The following is an 18,703-nucleotide window of genomic DNA, read 5'->3' as shown; positions in this document are numbered from 1 at the left end:
ACACACCCTAAAAGGCTTTGGAATATTCCAGCTGGAGACTGGAATGAAGGACTGTTAAAGTACAAAAGGGGGTCACACATGTTATGCTGCTTTTACACAATGGAGGGAGCACCAGTGAACAACAGTACAAAGTGACACTCGTGTTTCATAGATCAGTATAAATTCACAGGATCCACCCGATGCACATGCCTGTAACTCTTGTTAACGCTGGGCCCAGTCCTGCCGCTTCTGCTCAGTACTAACGCAGGCAAAATGCCCACTGACTTCACTGATCCCACTGGCTTTTGCAAGGACTTTTAGTCCAATGTACTACGAGTGTTTTCCTTCAGGACATGTGCATTTGTACATTTTTAACATTAGTAGGACACCCCTAGAGAGGCAGCGGCTAATGCTCCGGTGTGTGGTTGCACTCCACTTTTCCACCCAAAGCATCTCCTAGTGGAGAATGACTACATAATCATCGAAGGCCAATTCCTAGTCTGGCTAAAGTCAATGGGAGTTTGCTACTGAGTGAAATGGGCTCAGGTGTTGTCCCTATAGAATAACCAGGTGGTGCACAGTGATGATCCAACTACAGTCTTCGGGGAAATTGTTTAAAATCGCAGGGCTTTAGTGGTGCAGCTCCCAACGACCTCCATGGGAGGCAGGCTGCAGCTGCTAAATCCCCACACAAAGCTTTATAGAATGGCTTCACAATAGGATCAGCTGCAAAAGTAAGCTCTACATTAAATGCACAAAGGCCAAAAATAGCTTGTTTTGAAAGCTCTTTGCTGCAGTGTTAACATGGTCCCTTGACAGGTCTTGCAAATGCAAGCATTCTGTACTCCATGCAACAACTTGCAGACAAAGGTACATTTTACAGAGTTCCTCTCCTCTTCTCCCATCCCAAACTCTGTTAGTTTCTTCCTTCTCCCTCTGGCCTTTCTCCTCCTCCTCCTCTGTACTTGCTGTTTTGATGAGATTGTTTTCCCTTATAACTACTTCCTATCACCTCAAGAGCATTGAGTGGAGTTGCTGGCACTAAAAAAAGCATTTGTCCTTGGCAACATAAGGTGCCAAATTGTGATGCTGCCAGTAACTGCTTTTTTTCGTGGGCATTTCTAGCACTTGATTAGAAAATCTTCACAATTTTATGCTCTGCATCAGCATGCAGTATCAGCATTTGAATCTTGTATTTTTGTAGCACTTCGTTCTTGCACGGGTAAGTAATCTCCACACCCCAGCCATACTTCCTGCCAGTGAAACACTTATTTCCTCTCTTGATACACACACTTAACTCAGCGGAAGGGTGGCGGTGCTTTCAGAGCAACGGCTCCAACTGTGATGTGCTTCAGAAAGATTTTCTGAAGTGCTTGCCCTGGTTTACATGAGGTAAAGGAAAGTCACTGATGCTTGAAAATCAGGATGGGATCTTTCATGTCAATAAGCAGAACCTTTTTGTCATTTCTATATGCATGGTTTTGAAAAATAAATAGGGTGAAAAATAACTCCTGCCTTTCAAATGTGTGGGGGAGATGGAATTTACAAGGGGTAGTTAGCCCTCTGGGACAAGGGAATCCATGCAGAGGTGGGGCAAGAGGGTTTGGTCTGCTCATGTGCTGAGGGAACACTATCGCTAGGGCCATACCAAATTCACGGTCCATTTTGGTCAATTTCACAGTCATCGGATTTTAAAAATCATAAATTTCATGGTTTCAGATATTTAAATCTGAAATTTCACAGTGTTGTAATCGTGGGGGATCTTAACCCAAAACAGTGTCTTGGGGGCGGGGCGTGTCACAAGGCTATTGTGTGGGGGGATCATAGTATTACCACCCTTATTTCTCTGCTGCTGCCTTCAGAGCTGGGTGGCCGGAGGGCAGCTGCTTGTCAGGCACGCCCTGCTCTGAAGGCAGTGCCACTGCCAGCAGCCGCACAGAAGTAAGGGTGGCAATGCCATACCATGCTGCCCTCACTTCTGCGCTGCTGCTGGCGGCAGCGCTGCCTTCAGAGCTGGGTTCTCGGACTGCAGTCGACTCTCTCCAGCTGCCCAACTCTGTGAAATCTGGTCTCCCCTACAATAGACAGATTTCATGGGGGAGATCAGATTTCAGGGTCCGCAATGCATTTTTCACAGCTGTGAATTTGGTAGGGCCCTGCCTATGGCGGTTCAACTCCCACTGCCTGCATAGAGAGGGGGAATGCTATCTCCTTGGCACCATTCCTAGCCACAAGCTTCAGAAAAGCCCTTCTGCATGATCTGCATCTGGAAGGGGGTTGATGATGTATTAGAGGCAGGGTGTGAGCTAGAGGTTAGTGGAGCAAGCAAAGCTGTTGTGCTCCAGGGCAGTCTCCTCCTTTGCCCATGAGCGGGTATCCAAGCAGGTGTCCTAGCCGGAGCTGCTATGGGCAGCATTAACCTGTGCAGATTCCCTTTTGTGGCGGCCACTGAACAGCCACCAGGGGACTCCGGTGCATGTATCAGTGTGCAAGCAGAGAGAGGGCCTTACAGTCTGTCTGCATGTGAAACTTGTACAACCCGGCCCCCTCCGTGTAGATACAGTTATACTAGTAGAACAGCCCTGATACCAGAATAGCTTATTCCCATATGGGAAGGAGACTAAACTACACCAGTGTATGGCACCTTTGCACCAGTATAACTGCACCCATGCTGGGGCTGGTACCAGTCTAACTAGATCAGTAAAAAATGCCCCCTCCCCCCAACTGAAATAGGGAGACTGGTACAACTTCCTCGTGCAAGCCAGCCCTTGTGCTCATTTACCCTGAGGTCCCTTTGCGCTGCTGTGTGAGCGGAAAGGGCCAGTGAGTGAGTGTAACTGTAATTTATGCCCATTTTAAGGCTACTTCATGTTCCCAGAACAGTGTAAAGGGACTTGAGGGTACCTGAGAATCAATCCCACAGTGTAAACAGCTGCCGTGATTTGTCAGTAGGGCAGTTAACAAAACTGCAACAAAATTCAAAAAGAGATTCCCCCACCCCATTGCACCGGCAGGTACCACTTGTCTTCAAGCTGTGTCGCCTTCACAATTATGCAACTCTCCCTGCGTCAGCTGAGAGACAATTATTTGCCCCATCACGGCCCACTGTTTTAATGCTAGAGCAAGCAGTCCATGGAGCACAGCACAAATTGTTTGGTAAATGCTTGATGTGCAAATAAAATGGAATTGAAAGATCTGACTCTGCTAAAGCAAGTGAAACCCAACTAACTTTCGCCGCCTTATTTGCAGATTCCACCAAGAACAGACTAGGGAAATTGCAGCTTCTGCCTGTGGCAGAGAAAATGACTGTCAGCCCAAGTTCAACACAAGCGATAGTGCACCTATTGAACTGCCAGAACATAACGTTCCAATAAATACAGTGAGTACGATACATGTTGAGGTCTATAGACACGACAAGGATATTTATAAGAAACCCATCTCTCGTATCCCTGGATAGTCAATGTCAGAAACAAATAATTTGCTGTTTTGGACCAAAATGAAATCTGGTTAGAAATATGTGCCTTAAAGACTGCATAGAAAACTACTTAATTATTCTTATGAATCTGAAAATTTTATACATCAAGATTATTTTAAAATGCTTCCAGATTTAACTTAAATAAAATAATGAATGTTGATGCTTATGTAGCCATTCTCTACAAAGTGCTAAATATCATGGCAAGAATATAATATTCTCCTGTACATACTATAAAGAGAAATGATAACCATTTGTATATTTGCTTCATGTAAAGTCTCTGACAACAATGACACATTCATATGACTGCAAACTTCTTTTAACCTGCGTTCTTTTTGTAACCATGCCAGAAAAAAAAACGTATTTTTGCACACACATCTGAAAATTACAATAAAATTTCTTTTTAATGAAAAAGCACTGTCATTTTATTTGAGAATGCCATTACTAGTTAACTCATCCATTCTAGGTATATACAGGACCTCCTTGTTCATATTAGAATATATGTGTTCTTGTTTTTCAAGGTTGGATCATTAAGGAACTGCTCTGGCTCTTATTCCGTAGTAACAATATAATTGTTCTCCATGTTCAAATAGAGTTCTTATTTGTTCTCTCATCAGAAAAATAAGAGGAATTGGTGCCACTTTCCAGCCCTTATAAAATAGGATTGTAAGGCGAGCCCTGACAATAGACTTAATTGTGTGACCTTATTATGAAGAATTCAGATGTTTCACTACATCCTTTTTTTCTCCCCACCAAATTTTGAAAGACTTTTTAGTTATTTTCATCAGCTCAGATTGTTGCAGTTTGCCGAAGAATCAAGAAAAACCCTACTTCATTTTGGCCCCAAATCAGAAAAGCACTTAAGCATGTGCTTAACTTTAAACACACTCTTAAGTCCCACTGAACGATGTTAAGCACATGCTTATGTGCTTTGTTACATCGCGCCTTTTGGTGGCCGTGATGACTCTAGGAATCCTGCAGCTGAGTGGGCCTGGGGCATGCCTGTTTGTGGTCTGATCAGTGCTCTCTGAGTATTGCACAGCACACTCCATTCCCATTGACTTTATTGGGAGAGACAAACACTCAGTCTCCTGCGGGAAGTTCTCAGTGCCTTGTTGGATATAGCCCTTGTCATTTCACCCATAATGCTCCTCCAGCTCTCAGCTGTTTCATCATATTGTTAGTGGGTAAGAGGCCCAAAAGCGCCAAAGTCCCTGTGACAAAGTGGGAATTTTCCTAATGTTTTGTATGAATACGGTGTGTGCCTCGGTTTCCCCAATGCACGGTTAACTGGGTGGTGGGAAAAGGTGGTTTATTCTTTGTAGTGATCCAGGTGTGACTGATGACTGGCTATCTGGGATCCCATGACAAACCCAGAGGACAATGGCTTGGACATTTGGTGCTTAGCAACTAACGACCCAGGACTGCTGGTGCCCTCTCCAGGAAGCTAGCTAGTTTTGGCCAGTGGGAGAACAAAGAACTGAGATGGATGGCCAGGTGACCTGTTCTGCCTGGGAATCAGAACCCAGGATGGAGGAGGGGCCCTTGGGCATGGTTAGTGTGGGCTGCTGGAAACAGGACACATGCTTCTGCACTGGGTCTCAAGGGAGGGTGAGACAGAGAGCTCAGGGCTGACCCCGATGGACTTTGCTGTAACTTTCTATTCTCAATGCTAACTAAGAACTTTCTACACCGTGTTCCAGACATCTAATAAACCCTTCCGTCTGAGAGTCACTCCAGTCTGAAGAGGTCGGGGGTGCATTGCTCCCTTTGCATGTGCGAGTCTTCCCCAGGAGTCCAAGTCGAGTGGACTCACTGAGGGGAGCTTATGGAGTCAGCAGAGGTGCTGAAGGCTCCAAGGTTCAGCCCCAGGAGGTGGTGAAGCCAAGGGGCTTACCTCAGCCAGTGTGTGGGATCCATGCCAGTCCCATTTTCAAAAGTGACTGAAGCTCTTAGGGCCAGATTTTTAAAGGTATGTAGGTGCCTAACTCCCACTGAAATTCTCACATAAATACCTTTGGGATCTGCGCCTTAGGTTCTTAAGTCACTTAAGTATTTTAGGAAATGTTACTGAGTGTGTAATTTCTAGGAATACAACAAAAGATTTATTGATGAGTTTTAAGTTTTTTATGAATGTATACAGCTTCCTTTTGTTGGCCTTCCAAGTTAGAATAGTGCAAGGTTTTCCCCCCTTCAGCCCTCCCTGCTAGAGTCACGGGCTGTAAGCTGTAATGTTCTCCTTAACCTCAGAGGATAGGACAAGAAGCAATGGGCTTAAATTGAAGCAAGGGAGGTTTAGTTGGACATTAGGAAAAACTTCCTAACTGTCAGTGGTTAAGCACTGGAATAAATTGCCTAGGGAGGCTGTGGAATCTCCATCATTGGAGATTTTTAAGAGTAGGTGTCAAGGTTCCTCCCCCACGCTGAACTTGAGGGTACAGATGTGGAGACCTGCATGGACACTTCTAAGCTTAATTACTAGCTTAGATCTGGTAACACTGCCACCATCCAGAAATTTCAGTGTCTGGATCACTTTCTGTCCCCCCAAAACCTTCCCCTCCCTGGGCAGCCTTGAGAGGCTTTTTCACCAAGTTCCTGGTGAACACCGATCCAACCCCTTGGATCTTAACACAAGGAGAATTTAACCATCCCCCCTCCCTTCCCCCACCAATTCCTGGTGAGTCCAGATCCAATCCCCTTGGATCTTAACACAAGGACAAAATCAATCAGGTTCTTAAAAAGAAAGCTTTTAATTAATTAAAGAAAGAAAGGTAAAAATTATCTCTGTAAAATCAGGATGGAAAATACTTTACAGGGTAATCAGATTCATATAACCCAGAGGAACCCCCCTCTAGCCTTAGGTTCAAAGTTACAGCAAACAGAGGTAAAAATCCTCTCAGCAAAAAGGAACATTTACAAGTTGAGAAAACAAAAATAAGACTAACACGCCTTGCCTGGCTATTACTTACAAGTTTGAAACATGAGAGACTGATGCAGAAAGATTTGGAGAGCCTGGATTGATGTCTGGTCCCTCTTAGTCCCAAGAGCGAACAACCCCCAAGCAAAGAGCACAAACAAAAGACTTCCCTCCACCAAGATTTGAAAGTATCTTGTCCCCTTATTGGTCCTCTGGTCAGGTGTCAGCCAGGTTTACTGAGCTTCTTAACTCTTTACAGGTAAAAGAGACCTTAACCCGTAACTATCTGTTTATGACAGTAGGTTAGATATACACCTGTCAGGGATGGTCTAGATAATACTTAGTTCTGCCATGAGCATAGGGGAATGGACTAGATGTCCTCTCGAGGTCCCTTCCAGTCCTACACGTCTATGAATGGACTCAGCCATGAGTGTTTGTTTCACTGGGCTGTAATGTTTATGGGCAGACTCCTGCCATCCTCATTAAATCCAATTTCCTGTTCATGCACTGTGTAGGGATTTCAGGATTTAGCTCACTGTAGTTTTAACTTTACCCACATGACTTTTAGATGCTTTAATATGATTTAGAGCCAACCAGGGGAAAACCACATTCACTTGTTTGTGACACCAATGCACAGCACAAGAAGGGAGCTCAATCACTAGGTTTGTCAAATCAGGCCAGTCTGAGTAATGTTTGCTACAGAAAGTAAAAACCCTGCAGGTGAAAGCCATTGATAGCCATGAGAGACAACAGAGCAGCCAGGTAGATTTACTATCTCAGTGCTGGAGCATTTGATTACTATCATTTGTTTAAGCAATCTAGTGCAATAGGCAGCAAAGTTATAACAAGACAAAGGAACAACACCCATAGCGTTTTATGAGAATTGTGGTTCTGTTACCCCTGGGAATGTGTTTAGTTTATGATAATGATGCCCCCTGGAGTTGGCTTTATTGCTCGTGTAAAAATTATTTATCATCAGAAGGAAAAGGAGTGCTCTGCAGGAAGAAGATGAAAGCAGTTGAGAATATTAAGCAGACATTTAAAAAATCATGTTTATTAAATTAACTCCTTAGAATTTTTACGAGCTAATGAGTTTAAATAGATTCATACTCTCATCTCTGTGCTATAGAACAACTCCCAAGGGGTCTTTCACATTGACTTGTATATTTTTAATGAACTGGCAGCTTATGCTTAAAAAAGCTAAATGCCTCCAACATATAAAAGAACCCCCATGGACGTATACTTATGAATTGTTTAATTGCTATACGTGACGATAAGGTAGGATAATTCTAAATGGCACATGAATACCAGTGAACTTTCTTACTTGTTGTATTCCTTCACCGAGAATGGTTTAAAACTGCTTTCCTAATGCAAGCCAATGTACTGAGACAGCCCAAGTCACACTGTTCGATTGCTGAGCTTAGGCTGCCTACAGAAAGCCAAAAGGATGGTTTTAAGATCTTCCAGTAAATAGCAAGAGGTGGTGTTGTCTAAGCCAGCTGGTATAACTCTTGCCATGGGAATCAAGAAAGCTGGTTCTCTGAGATAAATGGAAGAGGAATCATTTGCCATGCTAGAAACATGAAGAACCTGAACCTGTGAAGTGCTGAGAGCCAGTCAAGAGCACACAACCACCCGCAGGATCATGCTCCTAGCAAGTACTTGCCTGTTGCCAAAGGGACTGTCCAGATTCATTTGGGGAGGCAAAGACAGCAGTGTTGCCAACTCTTGTGATCTGATTGTGAATCTCACAATACTTAGTGGGTGGTTGTGGGTTTTTTTGGTGGAGCCAGGCGAATCCAAGGGAATCTTGCCTTTCATTTAAAAATGAAGTGGGTTTTGAGCCCTCATAGTTGCAGAGAAAAAACCCTGAAAACAGGAGTCCTAAGGGGTCTACTGCTAGAAGGCAAATAGAAAGAACCCCAAATGTATTCTTTTTCAATCTCATGATTTGGCAGGGGTGCAGGGGGCTGACTGACATTTTTGTACACTTGGGGTTGCCAATCCTATGTGTGTGTTTGAAGACTATACTGGGGGGGGTGTGGGATTTTTCTCAAGGTAGCCTACACCCAATTGAAGAAGTGAAGTGTTTAAATAAACATTAGCGTATTAGCAAAAAGAAGGAGGAGTACTTGTGGCACCTTAGAGACTAACATCGTGATTATCATTGCAAAAGGTTTTTATTTCCTGCTGATAATAGCCCATCTTAATCAATTAGTCTCGTTATAGTGGGTATGGCAACACCCATTTTTTCATGTTCTCTGTGTGTGTGTGTGTGTATATATATATATATATATATATATATATATATATATATATAATCTTCTTACTGTATTTTCCACTGCTTGAATGTGATGAAGTGGGCTTTAGCCCACGAAAGCTTATGCTCAAATACATTTGTTAGTCTCTAAGGTGCCACAAGTACTCCTCCTTTTTGCTGATACAAAGTAACACAGCTGCCCCTCTGAAACCTGTCATTAGAATATTGACTATCGTGCAAGCATTTCCTCCATAGAGCTTTGTAAATGAATATTTGGAAGGCCTGCTGAATGACTTGTTCTTGTGCTTTCTTTTGGAGGAATTAAATGATACCATTTTCCACTGTGTGCTTTGTCGCTCTGAAACAATGAAGAATACTCCCTGTTATGCAGTACGATAATTAAAAATTTATTTGGGACATGATGTATCTGAGAGAGAGAGAGGCCTTTGCAGGACACAGAAAAGAGAAAGGGCTGCAAAACCAAGAAAGAGGAAACATACAATGCATGGCTGAACTTTAAGTAAGAGAAGACAGGCCTGGGAAGGCAGGGAGAGATCAGAGCACCCATGCATTTACAGAAAATACTGAATATCTGCTTCTGTGCACGAGACTTTTCATTTTTGCATGACTCGAGTGATTTTGCTTCTGGAATGTCTCAGGCATCAATGACTTGCGGGAAGCAGAATGAGCTGCTTCTGTTACAATCAGATGTAAACAGCTTGCACAACTTTTCTTTTTACATTGACGTGCAGCACACGTTTGTAATAACTTTAATTGAGAGGTAGACTTAATTGACTCTCTACTTGAAGAAAGTGAAGTCGTTCTGGCATCATGCCACCTGGTAGCTCCAAGGTGGGCTTACCAGTCACATTGCATAAGGTTGATAAACGACCGAGAAGTGGTTGATTTAGCTGTGTTTTATTGAGAGACTTCTTACCTGTTCAATAGCAGATCTAGGAATTCACCTCCATGCCCTTTGAGGTTCAGCAATACCTGCAGGGCCTAAGCTTTAATTTGAGAGAAAGAGAGAGAATGTGATCTTGCAGCAGGGAGACCATGGCTGTATCAGAATGTTCTGTTTTACAGGGTCAGTACCTCAGTGTCTCATCCTTGTTCTGAACCATGTTTGTAAACACACCGTGGGGAATTTGAACCAAATTTCAGTCACTAATTAACATGTGAGTGGAATGATTTCCTGTGTGTATTTTGGATTTCTATATTGTTGGTGTGGTTTTTTTGTTTGTTTTTGGGTTGGGTTTTTTTTGTTTTTGTTTTTTAAAGTTATGAAAACCAGAACACTGGAAAAGCCTGATTCCCACACTGAACCCATTTGCTGCCCCTTGCCGCTGCCTGAGCAGACATCAGAGATAATCAGCCACTCATCATTGACTGTCTCCAATTCATTTGCATACCTGGAGAGCATCACAATTGCCCAGAATGTCACGGCAATGACTGCCTGGGATGCAGGGGTGTTGGAACTGCTGGGGGTGCAGCAGCACCCCCTGGCTTGAAGCGGTTTCCATCATATACAGGATTTACAGTTTGGTTCAATGGCTCTCAGCACCCCCACAATATAAATTGTTCCAATGTCACTGCCTGGATGACTAGTTTGCCTCAGATTACTGTAACATTACAAAGAGAAGTCCTAGGTCCAGGAGGAGCTGTAATGAAAGCACATGGCCGTTGTATAAACTCCAAAGTGATCCTTTGGATTTGTACTGGGGTAAGTTACACTCTTTGTTTCCAAAGGTCATTGTTTGTTATGTTCTTCTCAAAGGGCTACATGAAAATCCCAGCTCCGTTACAAGTAGATTGTTGCTTCTTAACAAACTGGGGGCTATGGCTTTCTGGATATGTACCTTTTTTGCAAAAGTGGGAAATTATAGATAACCCCTCACTCAGTTTTCTGTTACACGATTTAAAAAAACATGAGTTTTACTGCAACTTCTAAATTATCTATTGTTTCCCAACACTGTGAAATCTGTATATTTCAAATACATTTTTTAAACTTTTCATGACATTAAAACTTTCCCTTAAAATCCAGGGAGATATTCAATTCATGCTGACTTGTTTACATATGTTGACATTCTATTAACAATACTGCTGCAATTTAAATAACTGTGTTATAGAAAGCAGCGCTATTACTGTATACATAGTTTTATGACACATGCACATTTTTTCTTTCTATTAAGAAAAGGAAATTCTCAAACAAAAATTTGTATTTAATATTAGTTAAGGTTTCCCTCCGTAGTAAACTAAACCATAAAAAATTAAGAAATACACAATACACATTGTGTATTTAAGGGTTAAAAAGCTGCCATCGAACACTCCCAAATTAGGATATGCAAGAATGAACATTGCCCATGAAACCTTAATTCAGCCATCCTGTTCATATGCACTACGATACAGCTTTTAACTACCACCGCCCTGGAGACTGCCTCTGCCTTCAAGTTCCTATGTGTTGCTCAGCAAGTCACTTGCATCAGACTTTTCACGGGTAGTCACTTCTACGTGTAATTAAAGACTGTGCAAGAAGGCCAAATTAAGGTTGCATTGCATGGGCAACATTAATTCTGGAGTTTCCTAACTTGTGTGTGTTTGACTTTGCAGCATTTTAATCCTTCATTTTGTATTTCCAAATTTTTTATGGTTTCGTTTATTGATGAGAGCCACCTTAACTAATATTAACAAGAGGGTTTTTCTCCCCGATATATATATATATATAGTTTCTAGCCCTAATGATTACAAAGAAACTCTTCTGAATGTGAACAGAGCACAATCCAATGTTGTGGTGAGAATCTGCAGGAGACGGGGTCTGTGGTAATAGTTGTAAGAGAGATCTGAACTCCCCTCATTTATCTTAATGGGGTGCTCACTGAAAACTGTGTTTAGAGGACAATGCAAATCTCGCCATTGTTCACAGTTTATTTTACAGGCATGAGGTGTTGGAGGAATTCTGAGCCTCTTCATATCCTGGGGAGATGAGAACAGGAAATCCCAGGTAAGCAGAGACCCAGAAAATCTACTACAGTGTTTCTGCAATAGACTGTTTCATCTCAATTTGGTCTCAGCTACCCATCTGACTGTGTATTGCAAGGCACAAAAATACCCAAAAGAGAACAGATGGACCAGAGGACTGCAAGCAAGTTACTCCACAGATGAGAGCCAAAAGACAGTGATTGACAAGGGAAAAAGTCAGGTCTCTCTGAAAAGTTTCTTTTTTAAAATTTAACTTTTCAAAGTCTTTTTTTAATGTATTATCTTCTTTCCTCCTTTTAAAAACACGTTTAGAAATCTTTTGGAGATAAATTAATGTATTTTTATTTGGATCTGCCACCGGGCTACCCTTCTGCCCCAATGCAGTGACCAGGAAAGAGAAACTCAGGAAGGGAAGAAGCAGGACCAGGGAAAGGATCTAGAGGTGATAAGAGAAGGTTGGAGGGAAGAGACACTAGGAGTGGGAGTGAAAGCAGAAGGCTCCAGAATGGCAGAGAGAGGAAGCAGCCAGGTCCCAGGCTGTGGAGATGGGGGGATGGTTTTGTGGCGTGAGGAAAGTTGTTGGCCCCAGAGGGAAGCAGCAAGCTCCAGAAAGGGGAGTAGGTTCAAAGATTCCAGGAAGGAGAGGGAAGCAAAAAACCAAGGGCTGGTGGGTTGGGGTTCAGGTGTTGGCAGGGGTGGGGGGTACTAAAAGCTCTAGGTGCAATATAGTTTTTTTTACTATGCGGCAGAATTGCATCTTCTATCTTTAGGGTCAGATTCTGCCTGGATTATACCCTATGCAACGTCAATGGTTTTATGCAAACTATTTTGGCCAAGTCCTAGTTCCCTTTGTTATGCAAATAGCTTCATTTGCTTCTCATTGTACTCACATGAAGAGGTTGGCTTTGTATTCTGTAATAGAGCCTTGTTATGGAGAGAGATGATTTACAGAAGCTGTTGTTGGAAACTCCTTGTGTCATTATTTCACTGCCTTTGGTCATTTCTAAGGTCGTTTGCTAAGTGGTAGGTGTGTATCTGAACTGGTGGGAACCTATCCATGCAATTCCCACACTGCTGCCTGCTTGGAAACCATTCCAGAAACCTGATTCTCCACTGCCTTACACCAGTTTATGCTAATGTAATTATGGAATTGCACCAGCATAAAATCTCTGAAAGAGTGCACAATCAGGCTCTGAAAGTACATCTACTACAGAATTCAGCTGTCCACTGAAGTCTTGATCCTGCAAAGACTTAAGCACATGCGTAATAGGGGACTGCTCATTAAGGTTGAGGATGTATGGAAGTGTTTGCAGGATTGGGACCTTGCTTAGTGTTTCCCACAGAAAGCACTTTGCCTCAATGCTCCAGAATCTGCAGTGGCTTCCAATCCATTTCCACGTTCTGGGTTTAATTTAAAAGTCTTTTGTGGTTGGCATTCTGGCTGCATCTCCCCTTCATCCTTCCCTGACAGTGGAGATCAGCTGAGGCACTTAAGCTAACAGTCCAAATATTTCCATACAAGTGTAACCCTTCTGCCGGTCCGAAACGATAGCAGCAAGGGCCGGGTTCAATACCTAGGGGTCCCTTCCCCACAACATAATGCAAAACCAGCTCGAGCCCCCACCCAGTGACCTGGGAAAATCTTACACTCACCCCTGGGCACCTCGAAGAGGCAATACTTCCCCTCTCGCAAGCACAGAGTCTTGGTGTAGCAGAAAAGGTTTAATACATGATAAACAACAAGCATTAAATTGGGAAAATACCTCAGCTAGAGTTCATAGGTCAAACCGTGAGCAAAGACCCACCCCAGCAAATTGGGCCATGTCCTTCTCTCGGGGCCCTTGAGTCCAGCAACCCCCAAATCACCCAGAGTCCCAAAAGTCCCACAATCCAAAAGTCTCTGTCCTGGGTCAGTGCAGCCCCAGAGTTCAAGAGTCTCTCTGCAGAGGTCCCCCTCCCCAGCCTGGGTAGAAAGGGGCACCTTACGTGGTTTCGGGGCCAACTGCCCTGCCTCTTCGTGGGGTTCTGCTTCCGCTAGTCATCTCCGCAAACAGCTCAGCTCGCTCTGTGGGCTGCTCCGCTCTGCCAGCTGCTCTGGTCCACCAGCTGTCCTGTGAGCCACTCCAGCCATCCTCACGAGCTGCTTGGCTCCACTCTGCTCTGCCAGCTGCTCTGCTCCATGGTATGGCTTCAGGCTCCCCCGCTCATTAGCACAGTACTCAGTGCTCTCAGCTCAGCAAGTCCAGCTCTTCAGTGATTTCAGCTCTTAGTAGGGGAGCCCCAGTACCAGTGAATTCAGCTCAGTAACCTGCATTTAGACTCTTAAGGGAATCAAACAATTAACTCTGACATTCCACAGTGGAGAGAGGCACAGGTGGAACTGGTGCTTCTGGTTCACACAAAGAGCCTGCACCACCAAGTACAGATCTCTGTCCCCAGCCTCTCTCTTTTCAAGGGGGTTTGGAACCCATGTGCCCCATCTAGCAAGCGCTATCCAGCTGACAATGAAACCCCCCATCACAAGACAATTTTGTAGTTCCCCATTTACCCAATCAGGGTGACAACATTTCATTCCTTCTGCCCCAATAACAACGAAATTGGGGCTCCCACAGCTGCGAAAATAACCATCCCATGCTGCTTTGCGGTATGCTAAGTGGGGTGGGAGTGCCCATGCAAATAACCGAAATACCAATGCAACACTTTCCGCACTCCCCATAATTTACCACCAGATGTCAGGGTGGGGCTCATCCTGACTCTGCTTACACAAGGAGTCTGGGAAAGAAAAGCCTTCAAATGTGGATTTTTTCCCCTCCACTCTGGTGGAGTCTGAGTTTGTGACCTTTTGGGGGCTTTCAGCAAGTCTAATTTATTTACACATGTTAGGGGTGGAGATTTGAGGCTTGTGAGGTGAGAGGAGGGTTGTTTGTTTTTTGGTGTGGGGATTTCTTTGAATCAGCACCGTCAATTAGTTCATTTTGCGTGATCGTGCATTGTTAGAATTTGACATGGGCTGAGACATTGTGGCAAGTGTATTTTCAAACTCTGAACATATGCATGTACATATATGCCTCTGGGAGTTCCTTATCGCATACACTCTCAACTGAACAAACATGGTAATGCTTGTTATAACATCTATCCAGCTGATTGATGACTTTCCCCTAAGGCTTACACATGTTGAATTTCCCAGCACACCCAAAACAGGACACGCTCCAGTTTTCCATTGTTGATGTCCTATCATCATTTTGTTTTAGTGTAGGGAATGGACTGTCAAGGGACAATGTTGTCATTGAGCAGAATCGGGGTATTTTGATTCCTGGATGTGTGTAACAACACATGGAGGTGAGCCTGAGTGGTTCAGTGTTCAGGTCCAGATTCAAGCATCCCTGAAGTTTGAGGCGTTCACATCTAGCAATTTAGTTTGACCTGTAACAGAGAAAGGGTCAAGTCCCAAAGTTTGCAACTGGCACAGAACTCCCCCCAAAATCCAGAGGTGTTTCGATTCAGGGGTTTACTTTGGCTGACCTCCCTCCAGCTAATAAACAAACCGTAAGGCTAATGATGATGAGCCCTTAATCTATTCCACATACAAGCCCATCCTACCTAGTCATAACAGTCAAGAATCCTGCGATTTTCTGTAAAACCTGGATTTCTTCAGTTCTGAGCCCCCTCATTCACCCATTAAAATCAGCGGCAAAGCTCCCATTGGTGTTAATGAGAGTGGGATCTGGCCCACTGAACATTTCTCCCCTCACAGTAGTTTCCCTTACTGGCTTTTTCTTCTCTTCTAAGCACACAAGGGAGGCCTCTGCTGGTCGCAAAAAGCCTTACGTGGCTCTCAGTGACTTTAGTTTCATTTTATTTACTAGTCAGTGACCTCTCTGTTCATCGAAGCAGGGAGACAACTTTTTCTCAGTTTTACATATTTCAGACATAACAGGAAAGCCGTGAAACCCATGGACAATGCCCTACAGGACATGTAAGTGACCAACATTTTTATATGGAATGTTTTCAGCAGAATAAATGGTTTGACTTTCAAAGTCAGATGAAGCAAAACAACAGATCATGAAGAACAGAGCGAGGAGGGGTGAGGGATTGGGCAGAGGAGTGGCTGGTAGTTTGATGAATGCTGAGATTTTTCCTTTTTGGATTCTGTTTTGCAAATCGTCCACTAACACTTGTTGCTGGGAGTTTAGTGGGTAATCTGATCCTTGAAAAATTGTCAGCGATCATTTTATTTTCTTAACACAGACAGAGATTTCTTTAGACGCACTTCCTGCACTGCCCTATCCATCTGGGAAAAAAAGAAATCTTACTTTGCATAACTGATAGTATCATGTATTTTCTCATTCTGATTCGAGGTGACAATGGCAACAATTAAGAAATAAAATAATTAAATTAAATAAAACAAGTATTTCTGCTTAGCAGAGGGAAAAAATCAGTACTCTCCAATGAGATTAGCTAATCAGGAAGTAGGAATGCTTGTCCTTTAAACTCTTACTGTGGAAAATAAAACACATTGGCTGGCAGGTCATTTATACTGTTTGCTGAATTAGGAGATAAAAATCAAAGCTGAATCTCCGCTTAGGAAAATAATTGGCCTCCACTGACATAGCATGTCTGCCTTCGGCAGGGAGCAAGGGAGCTGGAAATTGCAGCTCTTAGACATAGCAGTTTTTAAATGAGCATTATTCTACTCCTAGGCTGTAATGGTTTTTAAGTGGCATTAAGCTTACAGTGGGATACTTATATTAATATTGAAAATGCACACATCATATCCAGTTAGGCTCTTAGACTATCACGGATCTGGCTCTGGGTGGGTTTTCCATTGTGATGCTCCTGCCCAGTATGTGCTACATCATAGTTATGCTTATGCATATGTTTGGTTGTCTGTAGCAGCTGGGCATACTTGTCATTGTCTTAACACGCTGCATATGTTTGGTTGTCCATACTTGAGTGTTTTTCTGATTGGCCAATCCAGATAGGGTCCCCAGAAGAATTCTCTTTACCAGTAAATAACATAATTGTGATTAGTCTTACAAAAGTCATACCCATTCATATGCTGAGATTGCATCTACACTGGATTGGAACTCTTCTGTCTTTCTGAAGGGTATGTCATGCCAGAAGGATATTAAACTCTAAGCTGAGAGAGAAAAACAAGCTGGGAGCTAGAGCCCTGGAAACAAGAATCAGGGAATTAAAGCGATCCTGAAGACAACTCTTGATTCAGGGCCCAATCTATCTCCCTTTGCTCAAATCTTGCCTCCAGCACACAACATAAGCAGTTGGACTGTGCACTGGGGATCTCTCTAGGATACGGGTAGTCAACAGATGGACCAGGGGCCAAATCCAGACCGCCAGACACTTTTGAACAGACCCCCAAACCTTTTCATTTACTTATTACAATTATTGTTGTTACTATTATTATTTATGATTACTATTTATTATTATTTTCTCTGGAGGCTGGACCATAACTATACCTTTAACCAAGAAATGTGGACCTTGACAAAAATAATTGACTACCCCTGCTCTAGGAGCTGGGTGGGGGTGATGAGAAGTAATTCTTCCTCCACAAGACCACGGAGTGGCAGCAGAGCCATTCTGCAGCTAGTTCTCCATTCTCAGCCTGAGAACAGACTTTATGGTGCCTGCACTCCACACCATAAAGGGGGAAAACTGGTAGATTCACAGAAGGGCTTGTGGTTTTGCCTCACCCAGCCTCTGTATGGCAGCATAAACGCTGGGCACAGAATAGGCCTGACCCAAAGCCATTGTGTTCAATGGGATTCTATCCACTTACTACAGCACGCTTTGGATCACGCCCAAAGAGCTTTAAACTCCCAACAGCAAAATAGAGGCCTGCCGGTGGTAGAGTTTGCAGTCAGTTCCTGATGGCCATATAACCATGTACATACAAAGAGGGTGAGGTGTCCTTAAATCCATCAGCCGGGATGGTCATACAAAATACAGCCAATCAACCTCTACGTTCTCCAGGATGGGGTCAGGGAAATAAATATGGCTAGAAGTTCAAAGGAAAAATACCAAAGTGATTCCTCGCCGGGTCTCTCTCAATGGGCATGCATAAACGTCAGGTCCCAAGACAGCTGTCGGGTCAGAATCTCTAAGAGTATGTGAGGGCATGTTTTATGATGTCTGTTTTTATCTGATAGCAAAATTGTTTGGAGTCAAGTGATCCATTTGCCTTTCACCCTTCAGATACTGTAGGATTTCTGCCTTGAAAATAGTGTTAATCCACGCTTAAAGTCTCTTTACACCTATTGAAGGCTGTCTTCTTACAGTATCTCTTGGAGGCATGGGATGTAAGCAAGCCAGTCCATTCTGGAGCTGGATGTTATTAAACCATTATCTGGAAAGACAGTAGAGTGTTTGACAAACAGAGCTCAGAGCCCAGCGAGATGCTAGGGGGACAATATCTCTTATGTGACTCAGAGGGTGTTCCTTCAGATCTACAAAGAATGGTCACACATTGACAAGGTGCTGGACTGAAGTGTCTGGGGTAGAACACACTGGCCGACTTATTGCCCTGGTTTTAACCCCTTTATGATGATTGGAAAATCTGTGTTCCTCTTGAGTATAAATATTTCCTTTTGTCTTTTTGATGCAAGTCATAATTACAAAATGTCTTCCTTCTCCTTGGTATAACATCTTAGAAGTATACCTCTTCCAAAATGCTTTAGTTTAATGAAATAATTTCCTTTACCTAGATTGTGCAGTTATTAGAAATCCACAGTAATAAATAATGTATCTAGTTCTTTATTGATTGCAGCATGCAGACTTGGAGGCTCAGCTTTCTTACTCTGACAAAGCTTGTCTGCTAGGGTGTCAGCCTCTTGTCTGCACCTGGCTGAGTAACTGAATGTTTAGGGAATTTTGTGCTACAGTGAGTTTTTAAATGACACAGATCTCTTCATGCTTTCTGCCTCATAAAGCTAATATATCCATATTTAATTAGAAGCTTCATTTGAAGCTCTTTCTTCAGCTGAGGGAAGTTTATTCTTTTTTCTTAGGTTTGAAAATCCAGCTGTCAACTTTGGTTTACCTTTCCTAGTTAAGCATAAATAAATGAGTCCACTTTTCT

The 18,703-nt window shown here is 43.2% G+C and overlaps 2 protein-coding genes across 6 annotated transcripts in view; both read left to right on the top strand.

Moving 5' to 3' along the window:
• The window catches only part of SUSD3 (sushi domain containing 3), a 52,794-nt gene extending 48,941 nt beyond the window's left edge, over positions 1 to 3,853 (top strand). Inside the window, exon 5 of the mRNA XM_039547116.1 lies at positions 3,229 to 3,853. Within this exon, the coding sequence (XP_039403050.1) occupies positions 3,229 to 3,436 (208 nt within the window). The 3' untranslated portion in view covers positions 3,437 to 3,853. The remainder of the gene's footprint in view (positions 1 to 3,228) is intronic.
• Positions 3,854 to 10,105: 6,252 nt separating this feature from the next.
• Positions 10,106 to 18,703, top strand: part of CARD19 (caspase recruitment domain family member 19) — a 53,554-nt gene continuing 44,956 nt past the window's right edge. For 3 of the 5 annotated variants that reach the window (XM_039547127.1, XM_039547120.1, XM_039547128.1), the window contains exon 1: positions 15,460 to 15,583. In XM_039547127.1, the coding sequence (XP_039403061.1) occupies positions 15,568 to 15,583 (16 nt within the window). In that variant the 5' untranslated portion in view covers positions 15,460 to 15,567. Of the gene's footprint in view, positions 10,352 to 11,551; positions 11,828 to 15,459; positions 15,584 to 18,703 lie in introns of those variants that run through there. The other 2 variants (XM_039547125.1, XM_039547123.1) reach the window with 2 other exon arrangements.

The sequence above is a fragment of the Mauremys reevesii genome, linkage group 7 (assembly GCF_016161935.1).
Source record: "Mauremys reevesii isolate NIE-2019 linkage group 7, ASM1616193v1, whole genome shotgun sequence".
In the NCBI taxonomy this organism is placed as follows: Eukaryota; Metazoa; Chordata; order Testudines; family Geoemydidae; genus Mauremys; species Mauremys reevesii.
This window is presented reverse-complemented; position numbering and strand designations above follow the sequence as displayed.